At 40.4% G+C, this 21,611-nt stretch overlaps 2 protein-coding genes across 2 annotated transcripts in view; one reads left to right on the forward strand and one right to left on the reverse strand.

Moving 5' to 3' along the window:
* Positions 1–3,126, reverse strand: part of LYRM7 (LYR motif containing 7) — a 26,512-nt gene extending 23,386 nt beyond the window's left edge. Inside the window, exon 1 of the mRNA XM_003782221.3 lies at positions 3,044–3,126. Within this exon, the coding sequence (XP_003782269.1) occupies positions 3,044–3,061 (18 nt within the window). The 5' untranslated portion in view covers positions 3,062–3,126. The remainder of the gene's footprint in view (positions 1–3,043) is intronic.
* Positions 3,127–9,844: 6,718 nt separating this feature from the next.
* On the forward strand, positions 9,845–19,684 carry HINT1 (histidine triad nucleotide binding protein 1). Its single transcript, XM_003782222.3, has 3 exons — positions 9,845–10,092; positions 12,270–12,374; positions 19,359–19,684. Exons 1-3 carry the CDS (start codon positions 9,982–9,984, stop codon positions 19,521–19,523), a joined length of 381 nt encoding a protein of 126 aa, XP_003782270.1. The 5' UTR covers positions 9,845–9,981; the 3' UTR covers positions 19,524–19,684.
* The last annotated feature ends 1,927 nt before the right edge of the window (positions 19,685–21,611 follow it).

Here is a 21,611-nt window from a genome sequence, read left to right on the forward strand (position 1 = left end):
TGTCACCTCAGGTGTATGTGGCTGGTGCCTTAGCCACTTGAGCCACAGGCGCCGAGCTGAGATCCTTGATCTTTGATGTTATTATTGTAACTGTTGTGGCCTGCCAAGAACTGTTACAAGTAGTATGTATAGAATGTACCAATAAAGGGTGACTTTAATAAATGTCGCAGTGTTCTGACCATTCCACTGGCAGGCCGGTCTACTGTCTCTCTCCCCCTCCTTGGGCCTCCCTATTCCCTGAGACACAATATTGCTCAGAAAAAAAAATTCCTTTCAAAATATTACTGTTGATTGACCTGGTCACCCAATGTTCTGATGGAGATATATAAGATTAATGTTGTTTTCATGCTTGCTAACACAACATCCATTCTGTAGCCTATGGATGAAGGAGCAAATTTGGCCTTCAAATCTTAATATTTAAAAAATTCATTTTCTAAGCCTATAGCTAGTCAGAGATTCCTCTAACAGATCTGGGCAAGGTAAACTGAAAACTTTCTGAAAAGGATGCACCATTTTACATGCTATTCAGAACATTCGTGATTTGTAGGAGGAGATCAAAATATCAACATTAACAGGAGTTTTGAAGAAATTGACTCCAACCCTCATAGATGACTTTGAGGGGTTCAAGACTTTACTGGAGAAAGTCATGGCAGATGTGGTGGAAACAGCAAGAGAACAGAATAAGTAAAACATGAAGATGTGACTGAATTGCTGCAATCTCATGACAAAACTTTAACAGACAAGGAGTTGCTACTTATAGATGAGTAAAGAGAACGGTTTCTTTTTCTTATTTATTTATTTAGTTATGACAGTCTCACTTTGTTGCCCTGAGTAGAGTGCCATGGATGGCGTCACAGCTCACAACACCCTCAAACTCTTGGGCTTAAGTGATTCTCTTGCCTCAGCCTCCCAAGTAGCTGGGACTACAGGCACCTCCCACAATGTCCAGCTATTTTTGTTGTTGTTGTTGTTGCAGTTGTCATTGTTGTTTAGCTGGCCCAGGCTGGGGTTTGAACCCACCAGCCTCAGTGTATGTGGCTGGCACCGTAACCACTGTGCTATGGGTGCCGAGGCAAAAGAGTGGTTTCTTGAGATGGAATCTATTTCTGGGGAAGATGGTATGAACATTGTTGAAAAAACAACAAAGTATTTTAGAATAATGTATTAACTTAGTTGATAAAGCAGTAGCAGGGTTTAGGAGGACAGATTGACTCCAGTTTTGAAAGAAGTCCTACTGTGATTAAAATGCTATCAAAAGCATCCTATGCTACAAAGAAATCTTTCCTTAGAGGAAGAGTCAATCAATGTGACAAACTTTATTGTTGTCTTATTTTAAGAAATTGCCACAGGAACCTTCCATCAGTTGGCAGCCAATACTGAGGCAAGACCCTCCAGCAGCACAGAGATTACGAAGTGCTGCAGGCTCAGATAATTGTTAGTACTTTTTAGCAATAACATAATTTTTAATTATGATAGGTATACTGGATTTTTGATAATACTATTACACATTTGATAGACTATAGTGTTATATAAACATAACTTTTATATGTACTAGGAAACCCCAAAACTATGTGACTCACTTTATTGTGACATTCATTTAACTGCAGTGGTCTGGAACTGAACCCACAGTATCTCTGAGGTTGGCTTATACCTAAAAATATGCAAGTGGCTTTGGAATTAATGTGCAGCGGCTGTACGAATTCTGAAGTCCTCACCAGTAAATACCCAAATTGCTTTGAAGAGACTGTCAGTAGAAACATGGACATTGTAGGAATCATAGGAACCCAGGGAGTTTAATATTGCAAGAACAATGGAAGACATGTTGTTGGAAAGAAGAAAGTGAAAGGTAGGTAAACCTAATGGTTTTACATGCTATTTAAGGAAAAAAAAAGAAAGGCCTGGTGTAAGAAAAAGAAAATGTCAGCATTATTGCCATGGAGCTGTTGGAGCTATTATCACCTTGGGGCTAATAAATTTTTATTAAAATGTGGAAAACTTGGTTAGGAGCGGTGGCTCAGGCCTATAATACTAGTACTTTGGGAGGTTGAGGTGGGGGGAGGCTGATCTCAAACTCCTGGGCTCAAGCAATCCTCTAGCCTTGGACTCCCAGAACGACAGGATTACAAGCATGAGCCTGCACCTGGTCCGGCTGTTATTATTGGTATTATGGACACAATAAATTTTTGACTGAATAAGCCCATACAATTGCTTCTATTGGTGTTGCAATGTGTATTAAAATGTACAGAGAACACCAAGTTCAATAGTACATGAGGACCGCTTGGTGGCTACCTATTATTGATCAACCAACCATAAGCATTGTTTTTCCTCACCCTATTGTAACAGGCAATTTTCCTCTTTCCATGCCTACGTTTCAGCCACTGACAACTGCCAAGTCCCAATCAGCCATGCTGATAACATGTAAGGTTAAGGGATGGCTGCTCCTGAGAAATGTGCACCTGTCAGGAATGTGAATCTGCTTGACAAGAAATGAATTTCGGACCAGGTCCTCAGGGGTGACCCAGGCGGGGCCAGCACATCCCAAGCTCAATTAGGACACTCGGTTCTCACGGGCCCCTGCTGATGCTACTTTTGGCAAGTAATTTTACAAGGACTCAGTATCCTCGATTGCTAGACTTCTGTGAACCTCTGGTTATCCAAACAAACTTTACATTAGACGGTTGTACCTCAGGATTACCTTTGCTTCTCCTATATGTTCTAGAAATGTGAAATGGACCCCTCAGACAACGCTGGAGATGAAATGGGGGCAAAAGTCAAGTCGTGGGCTTGCATCACGGATAAACCCTCCATACTCCGTCAGTGTGGTCAGCAGAATCCAACTACATAGCTGCCTCCCTCCCTCCTCCGCACCTGCACAAACCCTGGACTGCCCCTCGTGGTTGGTCATTTGGCTCCTCTGAGGCAACGGTCACATCCTTCATGAAGGGTCTTGAACCGCCTCCAAAGACGCCAGACAACCTTCGCAAGGCCGCGAACTTACTCTCCCTGTCGGCATCGCACCCATCCCCTCCCTCGGCCCTGTCACCTTGGCCGCCTGACCCATGGCTCTTCTCGCCGCTGCCTCCACTTCTCAGGCGGTCGAGTCGCCCCGCCTCTTGGCAACTAATCAATGCCAGATTTGAACTATCCAAGTCTCTGTAGCCATGTTCCTAACGTGCCACAACCAATCACCACGTAGCATTTCCTTTGTAGACCCTCCTTCCTCGAAACGACCAGGTATTTGCTAAGCCGGTGACAGCTGGTAAAAGCGCGAGAAGTCGCGAAGCCCAATTATTGGGCAGAAGAGAACGGAAATCTTCTGGATCCCATGTTTGTTAGGGGCAGGTCTACTTCCGACCCAGGGAACCTCCGGCTCATAGGCTGGCTTGGTATTTACGAATGGCATCGGAACGTGCGCTTTGTTTGTTTCCTCCTGCTTGGGAGTTAAAATCGTCTATTTAAGGGCCTTGTTTTAATGTTTCCCAAGGGCGACAGTCTCCGTGGAAATATGCATAAATAAAAGCCAAGCTCTAGTAACTACAGCGGGTGTTTATTGGAATGCTGACTCTTAAAAGTTCTGTTGTGGTTGGACGCGGTGGCTCATGCCTGTAATACAAACCCTTTGGGAGGCGGAAGTGGGAGGATTGCTTGCGGACGGGACTTCGAGACAAGCCAGAGCAGTAGAGCCAGAGGAGACTCTGTAGAAAAAAAATTTAAAACTAGCTTGGCTTGGTGGCGTGCACCTGTAGTGTCAGCTATGTGGTGGAATCACTTGAGTCCAGGCGTTTGAGGTTGTAGTAAGTTACGCTCTAGCTGTATTCTAACCCCAGGGAGAGAGTGAGATCTGTCTCAAGAACAAAAATTGTGTTCTGCATTCTTTTTATTTTTCCCGTAAGGTGAGGTCGAGTTACATGCTCAAGTTCACAAGCTAGTGAAGTGCAACTCTGTGATAGAAATCTGCGGCACCTGACCCCAAGCCCTAGTCTTACTAGGTACTACATCCTGACTATTCAAATTGCTCTACTCTTTGGTTTTGGTGATAGAGGCTGAAAGTGAGTAATTTATTAGCAACATCATAATCATAGGCAATTGCAAAGCCATTTATTTGTGTTTTTAACTTAAGACCTTGCCAAGTGTTGGCGCCTGTGGCTCAGAGGAGTGAGGCACCGGCCCCATATACAGGAGGTGGAAGGTTCAAACCCGCCCCGACCAAAAACTGAAAAAAAAAAAAAAAACCAACAACAACAAAAATCTTGCTAAGATCAAGAAAAGTCTAAAAGTCTTAATATTGTTCTATTGCATAATCCATGTTTGCCTTCCCTACCACAACAGACTCACTAACTTTTCGGTAAAATTGACTTAAAAAAAAATTAAGAATGAAAGATTTGGACCAACGGGTTTCCAAGGCCCTGTTCCTTTTCTGTGACTTAATGTCGTTTTGAAGGATGGTGTAAATCATCAGGAGAATAGCAAGATGATAGTATTTTTAAAAAGTACACTTGATTTTCAGAAGAGCATTTGATAAAACAAGCAATTAAACCAAATGCACCAGGTATTTTTTTTTTTTTAATCTAGGAAACAACAAATTAGGTGGTTTTGTGACATCACATTGTGCCTTCTGAATGCTTACGATGATTAAAGGATGCTTTTTTTTTTCATTTCCTGTTTGGAATCATAGCCTAATTTCCTGAAAATTTGTAATTCATTTAAAAAATTCTGGCTATGGTCCTGTATTCAGTTAACTAAAACCCTTCATCTGGCAATATTTGAAAATATAGTTGTTATAATGCCAAAATTAGTTCAGTCCTGTTGCTTCTCTTAGACACATCTGTATCTTTCCATCAACTGTCTCACAAATGAGGGAGTTCTTTACTATTTTCTGGGAACATATCCTAGTTTTCTGCATCTCAAAGTGTATGCCAGAACTAAACAGGCATTTCCAACATATTTATCATATAAGTTCATGGAGGTATGTAATAGGCAGAATAATGGCCTCCAAAATATGTCTTGAGTTCACATACCCAGAACCTCTTGATTATTTTACCTTATATGACAAAAGGGACTTTGCAAGTGTGATTAAATTAAGGATTTGAGATGAGAAGATTATCCTAAATTGTGTGGAGGGCCCAGTGGAATCAGAGTGATCCTTATAAGTGGAAGAAGGAAGCAGTGTCAGGGAGAAGTTTGAAGATGAAGGAAGGGGCCACAAACCATGGAAAGCAGGCTGCCTCTAAAAACTGGAAAAGGTGAGGGAATTGATTCTCCCCTAAAGCCTTTGAAAGTAATGCACCCTTGCTAACTAACACCTTGAATTTAGCTTCGTGAAAGGTAATTTGGACTTCTGACTTCCAAAATGCCACCTGTTTGTGCCCCTTTCCATCTTGAAAGCCAATAAAGGAACATCTTAAAATCTCTGATTCTCACTCCTCCTTCTGTTGTTATATCTCCTCTCATTCTCATTCTCTGTGTCTTACACTTACAAAGACCTTTATGATTATATCAGGCCTACCTGGATAATCTAGGAATCTCATTAAGATTCCTAACTTTAAAATGAAAACTGACTTACAGAAAAGTGGAAAGAATAATATGTTTAAAGTTTAATTATATCTGTAGTTCTCAGCTCTTGAAAATGCCAATGGAAGAAATTCTTAAATACAAATGCATAATTAAAGAAAAGATTGGGCTCGGTGCCTGTGGCTCAAGTGGCTTAGGCTTTAGCCACATACACTTGAGCTGGCGGGTTTGAATACATCCCAGGCCTGCTAAACAACAATGGCAGCTGCAACCAAAAAATAGTGGGGCATTGTGGTGGGTGCCTGTAGTCCCAGCTACTTGGGAGGCGGAGGCAAGAGAATCACTTGAGCCCAGGAGTTGGAGGTTGCCGTGAGCTGTGATGCCATGGCACTCTACCCAAGGCGACAGCTTGAGGCTCTGTCTCAACAACAACAGAAAAAGAAAAAAAAAGATTCCTAACTTAATCACATCTGCAAAATTCCATTTACCATGTACATATATACAGCACCTCCAGGGATTAGGACATGAGCATCTTTTGCTTACTACACTCAGTATGGATGAAGACAGTCAATAAAGTTGAAAGGGTAGAAATGCTGTGAAGGCTATGTTAACCAGTTTGATGAAAATATTTCAAATTGTATATAAAACCAACACATTGTACCCCATGATTGCATTAATGTACACAGCTATGATTTAATAAAAATTAAAAAAAGTTGAAAGGGTAGGAAATAAGGTAGGAGAAAGAACCAGGGGCTTAGTCACATAGGATCTAATAAATCAAGTTAAGTGGCTCAGTGTCTGTGGCTCAAGTGGCTAAGGCGCCAGCCACATACACCTAAGGTGGCAAGTTCAAATCCAGCCTGGGCCTGCCAAAACAACAATGACGGCTGCAACCAAAAAAAATAGCCAGGCATTGTGGCAGGCGCCTATGGTCCCAGTTACTTGGGAAGCTGAGGCAGGAGACTCGCTTGAGCCTAGGAGTTGGAGGTTACTGTGAGCTGTAATGCCATGGCACTCTACCCAGGGGGACAGCTTGAGGCTCTGTCTCAAAAAAAAAAAAAAAAATCAAGTTAAGAATTTTGGATTTTATTCTGTGATAGAATGCACTGGAATACCAGCAGGAGAATGACATTATATTTGTAAAGATCATTTTAGATGCTGTACGGCAGATTAACTATAGTAGAAGCAAAGAGGCTTTTTCAAGTAGGAGGTTCTCAAAATAGGAGGCAAGCGGTAATAGTAGCTTGGATTAGGGCAGTGGGGGTGGAAGAGGTGAGAAGTGATTAGATTCATATGTGTTGAAAATGTGGCGAGATGATTTCAAGGTTTCTGGCTTAAGCAATTGGGTGAATGTTAGTATAGTAGAATGCTGAAGGAAGAGATTTTTGTTTGTTTGTTTAGGGGAAGTAAAAATAAAGTTGAAGTGCCTGGTAGACATCCAAATGAAGGTGGTGAGTAGGCTGTAATGTATATCAAAATTAGCCTGGAATTAAGGGGAGAGGTAGGTCAGGAGACAAATACCCAAGATCTCTATAGACAATAAAGGCCTCAGACTGAGTGAAAGTTGACTGTATTGTTTATTATCCATACCAGCATACATTTTTCAAGTACATCAACATATTTATTTGTATCCTCATTGTCTTAAGTGTATATTTATGGACCATTCAAAGGCAATTATTTCAGTACTCTTCAGGCTCCTGGAAATTTTAAGTGATCCAGTCATCTCTAGTCAAGATCCAATTTTCAGAATCCTCACCAGGGACTTCTTTAAGATGTTAGAAGTGCTAAGTGATTCCATGTTATAAACAGCTGAGAGATGAGCAGGGGAGAAAGCATAAAATAGGTTGAATTTGAGACACCTAAGAATTAAGACTGTGAGAAATGAATCAGGAACAGCTGCTATGTTAAGTCACTTTTGTGTACCCAGATGGTACTCAGCTGGCAACAGTCTATGCTTCAAGCATCCGCCTTCCACCTGCAGAGTTGGCGATACTCAATATCTACCAAGCTTCACCTGAAATGGTTGAAATCATCTATACACTAAATGGCACTTTGCTTCTACACTAATTTTACACCAAGGCAGGGAAGGCATTATGGCAGTTATACAGTGAGGTTTTTCTACTCACAGGAAACAACCAAACTGCTTATGTTAAAAATTCAAGCTTGGCGCCCATAGCACAGTGGTTATAATGCCAGCCACATACACTGAGGGTGGCGGGTTCGAACCTGGCCCAGGCCAGGTAAACAATAACTGCAACAAAAAATAGCTGAGTGTTGTGGTGGGTGCCTGTAGTCCCAGCTACTTGGGAGGCTGAGGCAAGAGAATCTCTTAAGCTCAAGAGTTTGAGGTTGCTGTGAGCTATGACACCACGACTCTCTACCAAGGGCGACATGGTGAGACTTTGTCTCAAAAAAAAAAAAAATACCAAAAAAGATTCCCTGGCAGACAGTCAATGATCACTGAACACAAATCCATTTAATGAATGTCTCCACTTCCAGGCAAAGGAGCACAGGCCAAAGGCTGCTTGTGGCTCTCTGGAGGTCATTCAAATAAAGTGGCCTAGGCCAGGTTGACACCCTCTATGTGTTCACGATCAGATACCCTTGAACCCCAATGCGAATGCTTCACCAGGCTAAGAACAGCACGCTGCCCTGTCTGGCACCCCTTCACCCGGGCATTCCAGCATCCCAGCGTGGGAAGCCATCTGCTCATCTGAGCTAGCCACCGTTCCTTTTGCTTTAACCTTTTGACAATTTCAGACTTACAGAAAAGTGGCAAGAATACATAGAATTTGCATGTAACTTTCACCCAGATTTGCCAAATGTTAACATTTTACTACGATTGCTTTATCCTATTCTATCATTCTACTCATCTACTTGGACATTTTTTCCCTCTGAACTGTTTGAGAATGAGTTGCAAACATGATACCCTATATCCCTAAAAACTTCAGTGGGGTTTTTGTTTCCTTCTAACACATTACCTTACATCAATGGTTCACAAAGTATGGTTCTAGGGTCAGCAGATACTGGATCACCTGAAAACGTGTTAGAAACCCAAACTATTGGGCTCTCTCCCAGACCAACTGATTTTGATTAATTTTACTGTGGTTATAAAGGGAAATTAACATGACTTCAAAACTATAATATTGTCTGATTTGTAGACATTATTTAGATTTCGCCAATCGTTCCAGTCTTTTATAACAAAAGTACTGAATAAGACACTTTTGAGATTAAAGGGAACCACCATTACTTTTGCGAAGATAAAGTGGTAAAGTGTAATCATATAAGGCAGTACAGGAGGTAAATTTTTCTTAATAAGGACACTTGAGATTGCAGGCAGTCTCCAAGTTACAAATATCTGAATGACGTCCAACTCACACATACGAATGGAGGTTAGCACAGGTAATAGATAAATGTACGTTTCCCAACTTACAAATTCAACTTAAGAACAAACGTACAGAACCTATCTCCTTGGTAACCTGGGGAATGTCTGTAATTGTTAGAGGACTAAGAAGGGAGCCCATTGAGAGATCTGGAACTGAAGGTTTCTTGTGAAAGAGAAATAAGATCCAGGGAGGTAGGAGAGTGAAGACTATTGCTAAAAGGAGGTAGTGGTCAACTGTGGCAAATGATAGAAGAGGTCTAGTGTGATGGTCAACGGAATTGCCTGTAAGATTTTGTAAGTCGATATCCTCGGTGACCTTGACTAGAGGGAAATGGGCTTATATTGAAAGATGAGAAAGAGGACACAATATTTAGAAAATTTTTATAAAGGAGCAAAGATATGGAGAGGGATGGAGGATTAAAGAAGTCTTTACTCCTTTGAGGGGCATTTTACATTTATGCTGATTCTGCTGAGAAAAATTCTTTGTACAACAGTCTAGGAAGGTTTACAGAGTACTGATGCCTGGGTCTCATCTCCAGACCCTTTTAGTTAATAGATTTAATAGCAGCCACGTTCATGGGGATTTTGAAAAACTCCTCAAGTAATTTTAATGTGCAGTGAAGGGTGAGAACCACAACTAAAACGAGAAGAAACCTGCCACAGGAAAGGAAGTAGCGGTGACGTGCTATGGCGTCTCAGCCAGAACATGGTCAGCACCATTTGAATTATCAAATCTTTTTAGTTACAAAAAGATGTTCTTCCTACAGACGTCCATAAGCAAATGAAGGGCTTATGCCAGTAACTCAGTTCTCTAGGGAGACAAGGAAGGAGGAAAGAAAAACGACTTCAGTTCGGCTCCCAGGGGCGTCGGTTGGGTGCCCTTCGAGCTTCCTCGCGACCGCAGCGCCCGCAGCGCTCGCAGCGCTCGCAGCCCGGCTCGCCAGTGCGCACGCGCAGGACCCGCGGGGGCGCGAGCAGCGGTCCCTGCGCAGGCTTGGCCGCGCGCTCCCGCTCTCCGCGCGCTCTCCTTGTCCCTCCCTCCTCCGAGCTTCTCCCCTGGCTGCCGCGCGGGAGGGGAGGCCGGGATGGCAGATGAGATCGCCAAGGCTCAGGTCGCTCGGCCTGGTGGCGACACGATCTTCGGAAAGATCATCCGCAAGGAAATCCCAGCCAAAATCATTTTTGAGGATGACCGGGTAGGCGCCGGCCGCCGCCTCGCTCGTGGGCTGAGTCGGGGGCAGCCGCCCTGCGGACACGCGGGTTTCCCGCGGAGAGAAGGGACGGGTCGGGTCAGGGCTGCGGCAGGGAAGGGACGGGACCCGGTCGCCTGGCCGAGCGGGCCCCCGGCCAGCGGGCAGGGCCGCGGGCGCTCCGAGGCGGCCTGCCGGCGCGTGCCAGCGCTCCGGTTACGCGTTATCAGTCCCGGGAGCGGGCCAGGCCGCCGGGCGCCCTCGGTGCCGCACCGCGGGGCCCGGGCGCGTGTTGGAGCGCGCCGGGTGCCCGGCGTGGATGCCCGCGGACTCCCCGGCCGCCTCGGACTCCGTCTGTGTCAGGAATCTCGAAATCTCGCCGGCGCTCTGCCTAACAGGAAGAAACCTGATCGCGCCCCGACTCGGGCCCAATCTCCGCGATCTCCCGCGCACCGCTGGCCGGCCAGGGCCTGGCGTTCCTGGGCGCTGCTCCGCGGGCGCGGCGCCGGGAAGGTTGCGCTGGGGGCGTGCGGGCCGCCGGGGCCTCCCCGCTTTCTCCCCTCACCCCAACTGCCAGCCGGGGCTGGAATATCCGAGATAAAATGTGGGCCGCCATCGCGGATTTGCTTTCTTTTGACCTCTCCCACTGAAGATTTTGCACTTAACAAGTATTGAAATGATTTCTTTTATATTCGACAGGAAAGTACGCCGAAGTACTAAGAATGTCGTTTTTGTTGACCTCATTATAGGTGGGATCCCAGTTGATGGGACTTTAAGACATCTTGTGTAAATTGTTCAGTGGACAGTTTTATTTTGGGTTTGGATCCCAGATGAAGCCGGGCATGAGGTTGCCTGATTTAGGTACAACAAGTTTTGCAAACATTTTGTTAAGTTAACTTTAAGAATCGTAAGAAGACCTTTTTGTGCTACTTAGATCAGAAAACGTTACGGAAGACTTCATTAGGTTCCTTGAGGTGAATTTTAAATACCTTTGTCTTTAGGGGGCAGTGCTTTTGTTTTAGAAAAAACACATTTCTTTTTAAAAACTAGCAGTTGCTTTTTATAAATGATTATTGAAATGCTGACTTGAATCACGGTAAGGCCGACAGTTGAACCGCACGAAGCATTCCAAATGATACAGCATTTTGTAGAGACTATCAAATAGAATTACTCGTGAGATAGCTAAGCATGATTCGGTTTTATGAAGCAGAACCCTCCAGTAGTGACCAAAAGACTCATTCCTGCTGTGTCTCTATTCACAGACACTTCTAGTGTGGCAAATAATTTCTCTAAATCCTATGTACATTCTTTAATTCTACAGAAAAGAATAGAATAGGAATATTTCTTAAACAGTTGAGTAAAGTGGAAAGAATAGGTAATAATAAAATATCGGACAAATATGTAGTCACAAAACTGTTTACAACCAGAAAGGAACAAACCAGGAAATGGCACAACTAGTCCTCTGAAGAGGGCATGGTGGAGGGGGGAGGGGAATCAGGTTTCCTTTAGAGATTATGGATGCTGGGAACAGAGGAATAAATGACAGTTTACATTTGACAAATTTTAGGTTGTGGGGTGAGAACCATTCTAGTTCTGGGAACAGCCACTGAAAAACCCTGAAGGTGGATTTAAGAAAGTGTAACTTTATGGGGAAGAGTTACTTGAGATCAGACTGAGATCAATTACATGGGTAATTGGGTAATTTCTGCTCATCCACTGGATCTCATTTTAAATGTCATTGTCTCAGGGTTGTTGTCCCTACCACTCAATCTAAGTCAGATTTTTCTGTAATAATCATCTCACCCATTACTTTTTCTATGTAAGTAACGTGTGTGACTTTTTGGATATTACACTTTCATTTAGTTCATCTTCCCGTAAGATTCTTTAAGTTCCATGAAAAGGACCGTGAGACCATGTGTATTGTATACAGTTGTGTTTTCTTAGTATCTAGTACAGTGACTCTTAATGTAGTTAGTGATCAGTAACTACTTGAAAGAATAGCCAGGCTTAGTGGCTCACAGTCATCCTCTTAGTTACTTGGGAGACTGAAGTGGGGAAATCCCTAGAGTGCAGGAGTTCCAGATTGCAGGGAGCTGTGATAGAGCAAGACCATGTCTCTTAAAAAGAAAAAAATGTAAGTTTTTAGCCCACTGATACACTAAAACTGATTTTTTTCCCCCTAGTGTCTTGCTTTCCATGACATTTCCCCTCAAGCACCAACGCATTTTCTGGTGATACCAAAGAAACACATATCCCAGATTTCTGCAGCAGAAGACGATGATGAAAGTGTAAGTAAATTTCTCACACAGTTTTTTAAATTGAGAGATTAAATTTTGTTCTTAAAACAGTACCATATTTTCATCTTCCTAAGGGCACTGCTAAGGAAAAACAAAAACCATTAGGACTTAAGTACAATGTATAAGTAGTTTGATTTTTGATGAAACATTCAGAAATAAGAAACATTAAAAAAATTTTTATGGAATGCTTCAAATGGAATTTGCGTGTTATCCTTTTATAGGGGCTATGGTGATTTTCTGTATTTTAGTATAAATGCAGTACATTTTATTGGCATGTTATAATTCCAGGAATTAGTGTGCTATGTGATTGAGTCAGAAAAAAATATATATATAGAAAATACAGAAATTATGGCTGAAATTCTAGTAATGAAAGTCTTTTAAAGGATGATTTGTGCAGTTACATTAGAGGCATGTAGTTAAAGTCACTAGTATATAAAACTCCCAATTAATTAAATCATGTACACCCAAAATAGATATAAAGTCCATGTATATTTTGCAGTGAACCTTTCCAGCTCTCAATTAAACACACATATACCTAGTATGGCTAAAAGTTTGATTACTAAATCTGCAAATTAAAGCAGGCGCTGGTAACCTATGGCCTATGGGCCAAGTCTGGCCTGCTGGCTGTTTTTGTAAACAACATTTTATTGGATCACAACCACTCTCATTTGTTTAATTATTGTCCATGGTTCCTTTTGCACTGCAAAGGCAGATTGAGTGGTTTGGATAGAGGCTGTGTTACCTACAAATCTACAATATTTACTTTGGGGCCCTTTGCTGGGAAAGCTTGCTGCTTGTTGGATTGGGGGCAGCAGCCCCAAAACAGAAAGAGGGACTGCTGGGGTAGTCAGGATAGATTATTTACCTCTGTAGCAGGAATTGGGACACCAGCAAAATAAAGATATAATTTGAAAAACACAACAATTTTGGAACTGCTTTATACATAGCTAAGTAGAGTTTAATATCTCTGATTCTGTTGGAGAGGGGTGCATGCTATATAGTATAATTTTATAGTTATAACCATGAGTGGCCAAGAAAAGGTAAATTATTTTGAGTAAAACCTTTTTTCTTTTTTTTTTTTTTTGAGATGGTCTTGCTGTGTCACCTGGACTAGAGTTCAGTGGTTTAATTATAACTCATTGCAATCTCAAATTTCTGGGCTTAAGTGATCCTTCTGGTTCAGCCTCCCAAGTAGCTAGAACCACAGGTGCACACTACTACTCCTGGCCAATTTTTTTTTTTTTGGTAGCAGTGGGGGGTCTTGCTATATTGCCTAGGCTGGTCTTGAACTCCTGACCTTAAGTGATCTTCCTGCCTCGGCTTCCAAAAGTGTAAGGATTACAGACATGAGCCACCGCTCCTGGCCTGAGTAAATTTTTCAAGAAGACAGAATATATGAGGTCAGACAATTAAGTTCATGAACTCATCCTGGTATGATACTTAACTCAGTAGTGAATATCACTGTGCTCACCTTCAAAGTACTCCCCTTAGGAAGCTCTGCACTGCTGCCAGTGCCTGGTGTACCCTTCAGAGCAGTTTTGGAACTCTTTCTGAAATGGCCATCAGAGCTATTGTACGATGTCTGACAAGTTTGCAAACTTATCCTTGAGTAAGTGCTATGTTATCTCATTGTGAATATCACTGCGGTGACCAGATGGCCAAGGGGAATACTTAGAAGGTGACCATATAAACTTCTTAAGTAATGTAGTTCTATTATGACATTGACTCTTAAGAAAGTTATGTGACCTGAGGTAGGAATAAAGACATCCTGTTAGTGAGGCTCCTGACCTGGGACTTCAGGAGCTCATGCCATTATAACTGGCGCTTGGGGGTTATCAGCAAGATGGAAAGTATTTTTATTTTATTTTATTTTTTTGAGACAGTCGCACTGCGTTGCCCTGGGTAGAGAGCTGTGGCATCATAGCTCACAGCAACCTCAAACTCTAGGGCTTGAGCAATTTTCTTGCCTTAGCCTCCCCAGCAAATGGGACTACAGATATGTGCCACTATGACTGTCTAATTTTTCTATTTTTAGTAGCAGTGGAGTTTCACTTTTGCTCAGGCTGGTCTTCAGCTCTGGAGCTCAAGCAGTCTACCCACTGTGGCCTCCCAGAATGCTAGGATTACAGGCCTGTGCTACCACATTCAGCCAGAAAGTTTTTTTTTTTTTTTTGAAACAGCCTCACTATGTCTCCCTTGATGGAGTGCTGTGGTGTCACAGCTCACAGCAACCTCAAATTCTTGGGCTTAAGTGATTCTCTTGCCTCAGCCTCCCAAGTAGCTGGGACTACAGGCACCTGCCACAACGCCTGGCTATTTTTTTGTTGTTGTTGCAGTTGTCGTTGTTTAGCAGGCCTCAGCTGGGCTCAAACCCGCCAGCTTCGGTGCATTTTGCCGGGGTGCCCTACTGACTGAGCTGCGGGCACCAAGCCTGCAAAGTATTTTTTAAATCAAATCTCTGCTTACTGCCCATTTTTTATTAATAGATTATCAACTAAGTAAATGGAGAGGTGTATTATGTCTGAATTAGGAGACTTAATATAAAGATATAATTTCCCTCAGTTTAAACTATAGATGCAGTTAAAATGAAAATTTTGGATCTTGACACACTTATTCCAGAAGAACTGCCACATTGACCACCTTCCTACATTGACTACTTCCTTAAATTTACCTAATTTTTATAGACTGGACATGTATCAGGCCTAGTTTCTTATGATGACCATCTCTATATGTTGATTAGTTTATTACAGTCCCCTAGATGGTCAACTTACAGAGATTGTACTGTATTTGTAGAAAGTGGAAAGGTTCAACAAAATCAAAATATTCTTGAAGAACCAGATGGGGGCTTACCCTAGCAGTCTGGTTTTACAGCTGTGACAGTGGTATCAACATAAGGATAATAGAACTTTAGAATATACTATTGATATGATAGTCCTAGTCCAGATCAGTGAGGAAAGGAAGGTTAAGTTTTGGGGTAAGTTGTTTTATTGGTTAAGTTTTTATGTGGAAAATTTTAAGCATTCAGAAAAGAAAGGAGAGTAATGAATCCTTAGAAACCTATCATCCAGCTTCAAAGTTTATTAATCTATACATCCTAATAAAGCTATGCTTAACCCTTATTCCCCTTGCCCTTAGTTTTTTTTAAAGCCAGTCATAGATGTCATGTCAGGATGGGCTTTTTAGTAATGATGCTTCTTATTATTCCTATCAAAAAATGAAATTGGATTACAACTTTGTACTTTGTATAAAAAAGCATTAAAGATCTTTTAGAAATGTTGATTTTTTAAAAAGCTTTTAGAAATGTTGATTTTTTTAAAAGCCCAAATTAGAGAATATCTTTATGACTTGGGGTTGAGAAGGATTCCTTAACATGAAATAAAAAAGTATAATCCATAAAAGAATACATTAAATTAAGAACTTGTATTCACCGAAAGATTCCTTAAAGAGTGAAAAGGCTAACCACAACTTGAGAAAGGATATGTAACCTCTGAAGTAGGGGAGAAGGTAAAGAAAGTAACTCAAGGGGTTATTTGGTATGGTAATGTGCTAGGATTACAGACGTGAGCCACCGTGCCTGGTAAGAGTACTTTTTTAAAGTGAGATATTATTTTGGAAACTTAGAAACTTGAGGGCATTCATATTTGATTAATCATGTTCTTACAAGTTATGAACTCCAAAGGTTAAAGTGAGTAGTGATTAATGGTAAAAAACATCTTTAGTAACTGAAATATTAAAACCTCAGAGTACTAGTTTTTCAGTATATTGCACAGTCATGGCATTTTAAGGTCAGAGCTTTTTACTCAAATGCAGCTGTTGCCTGCAAGCATAGATAGAAGGTTAGTTTTTACTAGGTTAACTTTCTAAATTAGAGTTTTAAGGCCTCTTTTACATAAAAGACATCGTTCTTTGACATGAAACCTTTTTTGAACCAGCTTTAACATCGTGCTAACGCCTACTTAAATTTTGGCCACCATAGGAACATGCTAGATACAGTTCAGTGTGGATGCTCCTTGACTTACAGTAGGCTAGGACCTGATAAACTCATGAGTTGAAGACAAATGTCAAAAATGCGTTTAATACACCTAACCTACCAAACATTATAGCTTAGCGTAGCCTACCTTAAATATGCTCAGAACACTTAATGTTAGCCTACACGTGGGCAAAATCAGCTACACAGAGCCTATTTTATAATGAAGTGTTGAATGTAATTCATGTAAGAGTAATGCAATCACTGGTCTGGGAAAAGATCAAAATTAGAAGTATACTGAACCTCAGAGTCAAAGCATTCTATAATAGACATACTCTTATTTGACAATGTGAATGTTACTTTCTTTACATTATTATTGCTGCTTAATATTTTGATGCAGCAATTGTCTAATTTCTTTTCTGAGTGCATTTATCTTCATTTGTTTTTTATGAGGTTTTTGTTTCTAGTCCTTATCTCAAACATTGTTATTGTTATTAAATTTTAAGCCTTTTTAATTTTGTGAAGGCAAAAAGTGGAAACCTAATAAACACATGTATACGTAAAAAAAAACCAAATAATATGAAAAAAATTGGAAGTATAGTTTCTACTTGATGTCTGTGACTTTCACACTATTTTTTTTTTCTGGCTAGCATTATTTGGTACAAAACTCTTACATGAAATATTTAGTCCTTATTGTGTTAAATGATTTCGTCCAACTGTATGCTAATACAAGGGTTCTGAGCACATTTAAACTAAGGTAGGCCAAGTTGAAAAATGATAAGTTGAACCATCATAAGTTGGGGACCATATGTACTTTAAAATTGGGTATTTTTCACCATTTCAAATCTTTAAGCTTGTTTCTTGAATGTGAGCTTTTAGTAGTCATTCATTCTTGGGATCTGACTGGGGGTGACTTTGGTTGCCAAAATGTTTGATGACAAAACATTTTTCTTTCCCTTTCTAACTTCCTTGAGATTATTATAGTTTTTCCTGAGGACCTTGCTGTATCTTTTGTACTGTTTTGTCTGGGGTGTGTCATTCTAGTCAGGGCTCACCTCTGAGCCCATCACTGTGATAAATATTTAGTTTGACTCTGGGTCATCCTCTGTGTTTTTTTATTCAATCTATAGGCAGTTTGCCTCTATTTGTACATGGAGTCTACTTGTGTGTTGGCAGCTTTCTTCTTTAATAAAAGTTAAAGGACAGAGTTAGTCAGAGAAACAACCTTAAACTACCAGTTCACTGCTTATGATCTCCTGTGGTAAGAGAACTAAGAATGAGGGTTAACGTTATTCTAACAAGCTCTCAGGAAAGGGAACTCCTTTAATTCCAATGGCAAGAAAAGAGGGAAAGGAGAGAGAGTCTTAAGTTTCTATCCCGATTGCCTTAGTAAGTAAGCCCCAGGAGAGCAGACTCTGCTGCTCATGCAGTGGAGTCCATTGTATGGGCAGTCCCTGACTTATGATGGTTTGACTTAGCATTTTTCAACTTTATGATGGTACAAGAGAAATAGACATTCAGTAGAAACTGTATTTTGAATTTTGGATTCTTTTTTTCTGGCTAGCATTATATGGTACAAAACTCTTACATGAGGTATTCAACCCTTTATTATAAAATATAAAATAGATAATTTTGTTCAACTGTATGCTAATATAAGGGTTTTGAGCACATTTAAGGTAAGCTAGGCCAAGCTATGATGTTCAGCAGGTTCGGTGCAGTAAAGGCATTTTTAGCTTAAGATTTCAGCGTACGATGTGTTGTTGGGGACATAATCCCATCATAGATTGAGAAGCATCTGTAATCTGAATCCTATGGATGCCTACCCGGCAAAGCCATAATTTGATTCTTATGATGTCAGTGAGGTACTTAAAGACACTAAAAAGGAAAATGTTCTAATACTTTTTGTTCACTATTAAGTAAATATAGTAGGGAAACAATATTACCACACTCTGTTCAGTCTTCTACCTCAGAAAGGCCTTGATTTCCAGAGCAGGCTTTGCTTTCTTGGTATTTGGAGGCAGCGAGAGGATTTCTGTGTCAAGATTGCTGAACAAAAAGGGTCCAGGAATGGGTTAGTTGGTTAGACCCATTTTTCTTCAACATAGAAACTTCTTACAGGTCTTTCAACTGTTAGCATAGGAAAGAAAAAAATTGTTACTTGGTTTTGCCAGGAGATGTAGGCCTCAGTTAAAATTTTTCTTAATACTCTTTATGGTAGATTGTGTAATAGTGCGTAAATACTTATGAATCTTCTTTGGGGTGATTATACTTCCTGCCTCGTGGATGCCTAGTTATGAGTTGATTTGGCCAGTGAGTATAAGTCAACATGTTAGGCTTTCAAGTAGAAACTAAGAGCTAACCCCCACTTGTTTTCTGTCTACTACTCTGACTGCTCCATCATCCTGGATCTCAAAATGAAATAGATGTAGAATATAGAGCCTGGTCAACTGGTGATGAACATGTAGAGAGCACAAGAGATGGATCTTTTTTTTTTTAATTTAATTTATTTATTCATTTTTTGCAGTTTTTGGCCGGGGTTGGGTTTGAACCCGCCACCTCTGGCACATGGGGCCAGTGCCCACCCCTTTGAGCCACAGACACCGCCCTGGATCTTTGTTTTTAACCACATTTGTGGTGGTTTGTAACCACAGCATAACCAAACTTGTCCCGACTGATACATTCCCCTATAAGAAGAAAGCAAGATTGTCATGCTTTAGTAGGAAAACTTAAATACCTCTTGGGATAGAATTTAAATTTTTTTTTAATTGAGCAGCAGATTTTATGCCGAATTAGTTTGTTGAAATTTGTAATGAATAAATACTTAATCTTAATGGGTTTTCAGTTGTAAACTATGCCATGCTGGTTTTAAGAGCGTTTCTAAATATTTGTCCAAAGGGGTATATTTTTAACTTGGCAGTTTTTCTGTTTGATGTTTCTACTTAACTGTTGGTTATTTAGTAGTAAGAAGTTGTAAATTGACTGTGCTTAACACACTTTTTTTTTTCCAGCTTCTTGGACACTTAATGATTGTTGGCAAGAAATGTGCTGCGGATCTGGGTCTAAAGAAAGGTTATCGAATGGTGGTGAATGAAGGTTCAGACGGGGGACAGTCTGTCTACCATGTTCATCTGCACGTTCTTGGAGGTCGGCAGATGAATTGGCCTCCTGGTTAAGCATGTTTTGGGGATAATTTGCCCTTCTCTAGGCAGTGATCAAGTTCGCAAGTTCTTATATGTTAAATAACATGTTAATTTTTGCCTGTGTATGGAGAGATTGAGGAAATAATTATAAAAACCCATACATAATAAAAGACATTGTTGCATGGTTTACCATCTCTCTGAATTCTGCATTTGATTTATTATTTTAAAAATGTTTGTTGGAATGTGTGAAAGTGGGTTCATAATTTTGGAGATTTCTTCCCAAGGAGGACTCAACATATGAACATTGCTTTGTTAGAGTATTGCGATTAGTCTTTAAAGACATGAGAGTTTGTAAATTTATTGTAAACTTTGAAATATTCTTTCAGGCTAAAATGTTAGTCCAGATTATATTTTATTAATCTAATTCTCTCATTTTTTAAGAACATACGAGTATTTTTTGTGATTGATCCAGAAAGTGAGTTTGGGTCTAGAAACAATGGTTTAATTAAAGCCCACATACAAAAGATGCCAAATTTACACACATTTTAAGAAAGGAAACAATTGTATTAAAATTGTAATACTTGACATATACTGATAACAAAAGAAGAATAAACGTTGAGCACTTCTTGTAATTGCAGAAGTCGACTATGACTTGAATATTAACAGTGCTAATATAGCTTTTTTTTTCTTAAAATGTATATACATTTTTTTGGTACCCACTGTATTTCTCTTGGGCCTTAGGGTAATTTAGGAGGGATGAAAGTAGGTTGTTACACAATCTCTGACCATGTGTTGTGCCCATACATTGGTATTTCCTTGCTATCTAAACCCCATCTGGATATTTAAAGACTTGAAAATATTTTACCTAGAATTCCCTTTTCCATTGAAAATGCAACTATTTTAAATGTGTATGCACATAATAGCAAAAATACTTAAGTTGTGTGTGAATCTGGCTATGTGGAGTTGGCAAGGGAACCTCAGGGCTTGAGTTCTTGTGTACACTGACAACTAAACCTGCTTTTAGTCTCACCATATAGCATTTCTAAGGTTTTACAAGGGAAATAGCTTTGCTTCTTGGCTTTCATTTATGTAGGTACTCTGTTTCCAATTTTCTTGGTCTCTTTTCCCCATTCTCTTTGTGCTTATGAGTTGCTTCCATTTTTAATCTCTAAAAATTGTTTTGGAAGAGTTTTGACAGTTAAATTGTTTTTCTTTAAAATTCCTTTTCTTAGCACCCATAGCTTAGTAGGTAGAGTGTTAGCCACATACACCGAGGTTGGTGATTTCGAGCCCATCCTGGGCTAGCTAAAATCAACAAATGACAAAAGCAACAAAAAAATAGCCAGGCATTGTGGCAGGTGCCTGTAGTCCCAGCTACTTGGGAGGGTGAGGCAAGAGAATCACTTAAGCCAAAAGTTGAAGGTTGCTGTAAGCTGTGGTACCATAGCACTCTACCCAGGGTGACAAAGTGAGACTCTGTCTTAAAAAAAAAAAAAAAATTACTGTAATTAATATAATGATTAATATGATTATGTAATAATCAGGCTGTCTTTCTGCTCTGCCATGTAATAACAACATAATGATTAATGTATATTTAATATGATTCACATGGGGTGGAACTTAACTCTCATATATAGTGGCTGGGGATTTTAATAATTATAGCAGCCTATTTGATTATTGTTCTGCCCTTAGTTTGGAGTTGAGACTGCCATTGTAAGATGGGTAGTTAGAACTTGGTAATAACAGTTGAGCTTATAAGTTGATTGTAGGCCAGTTTTTGTGGGCACTGTGGTAGCACAGTGATTGAACTGATCTGAGAGGGAGGCTACATGGGAGATCACTCCTGTCTTTAATATTAAATGGTTTATTTTAGCACTGAATGGTTTAGGCCATTCGAGAGATTTAGTTTATCATTGAAATAATTTGCTTGAGTCTTTAATCCTTATTTTTAAATGTGTATTTTTCATTTGTGTAAGTAAGAATTAGTCTACATAACACAAAAAATAGGTTTAAACAGGATAGAGGCTTGTTTTGCTCTGAAGTTGTAGGAGTGCTGAGGTAGCAGTCCCTGGCTCTTTCGGCAGCTTTGTGATTTCAGCAAGAATTCAGGCTTCCATCGTT

This window comes from Otolemur garnettii, unplaced genomic scaffold, assembly GCF_000181295.1.
Source record: "Otolemur garnettii isolate 467f Iridium unplaced genomic scaffold, OtoGar3 scaffold00003, whole genome shotgun sequence".
In the NCBI taxonomy this organism is placed as follows: domain Eukaryota; kingdom Metazoa; phylum Chordata; class Mammalia; order Primates; family Galagidae; genus Otolemur; species Otolemur garnettii.

Coding starts and splice junctions, on each gene's coding strand:
- HINT1 (XM_003782222.3), top strand. CDS start 9,982: ATGGCAGATGAGATCGCCAAGGCTCAGGTCGCTCGGCCTGGTGGCGAC. Junction 10,093..12,269: donor TCATTTTTGAGGATGACCGG/GTAGGCGCCGGC, acceptor TTTTCCCCCTAG/TGTCTTGCTTTCCATGACAT. Junction 12,375..19,358: donor CAGAAGACGATGATGAAAGT/GTAAGTAAATTT, acceptor TTTTTTTTCCAG/CTTCTTGGACACTTAATGAT.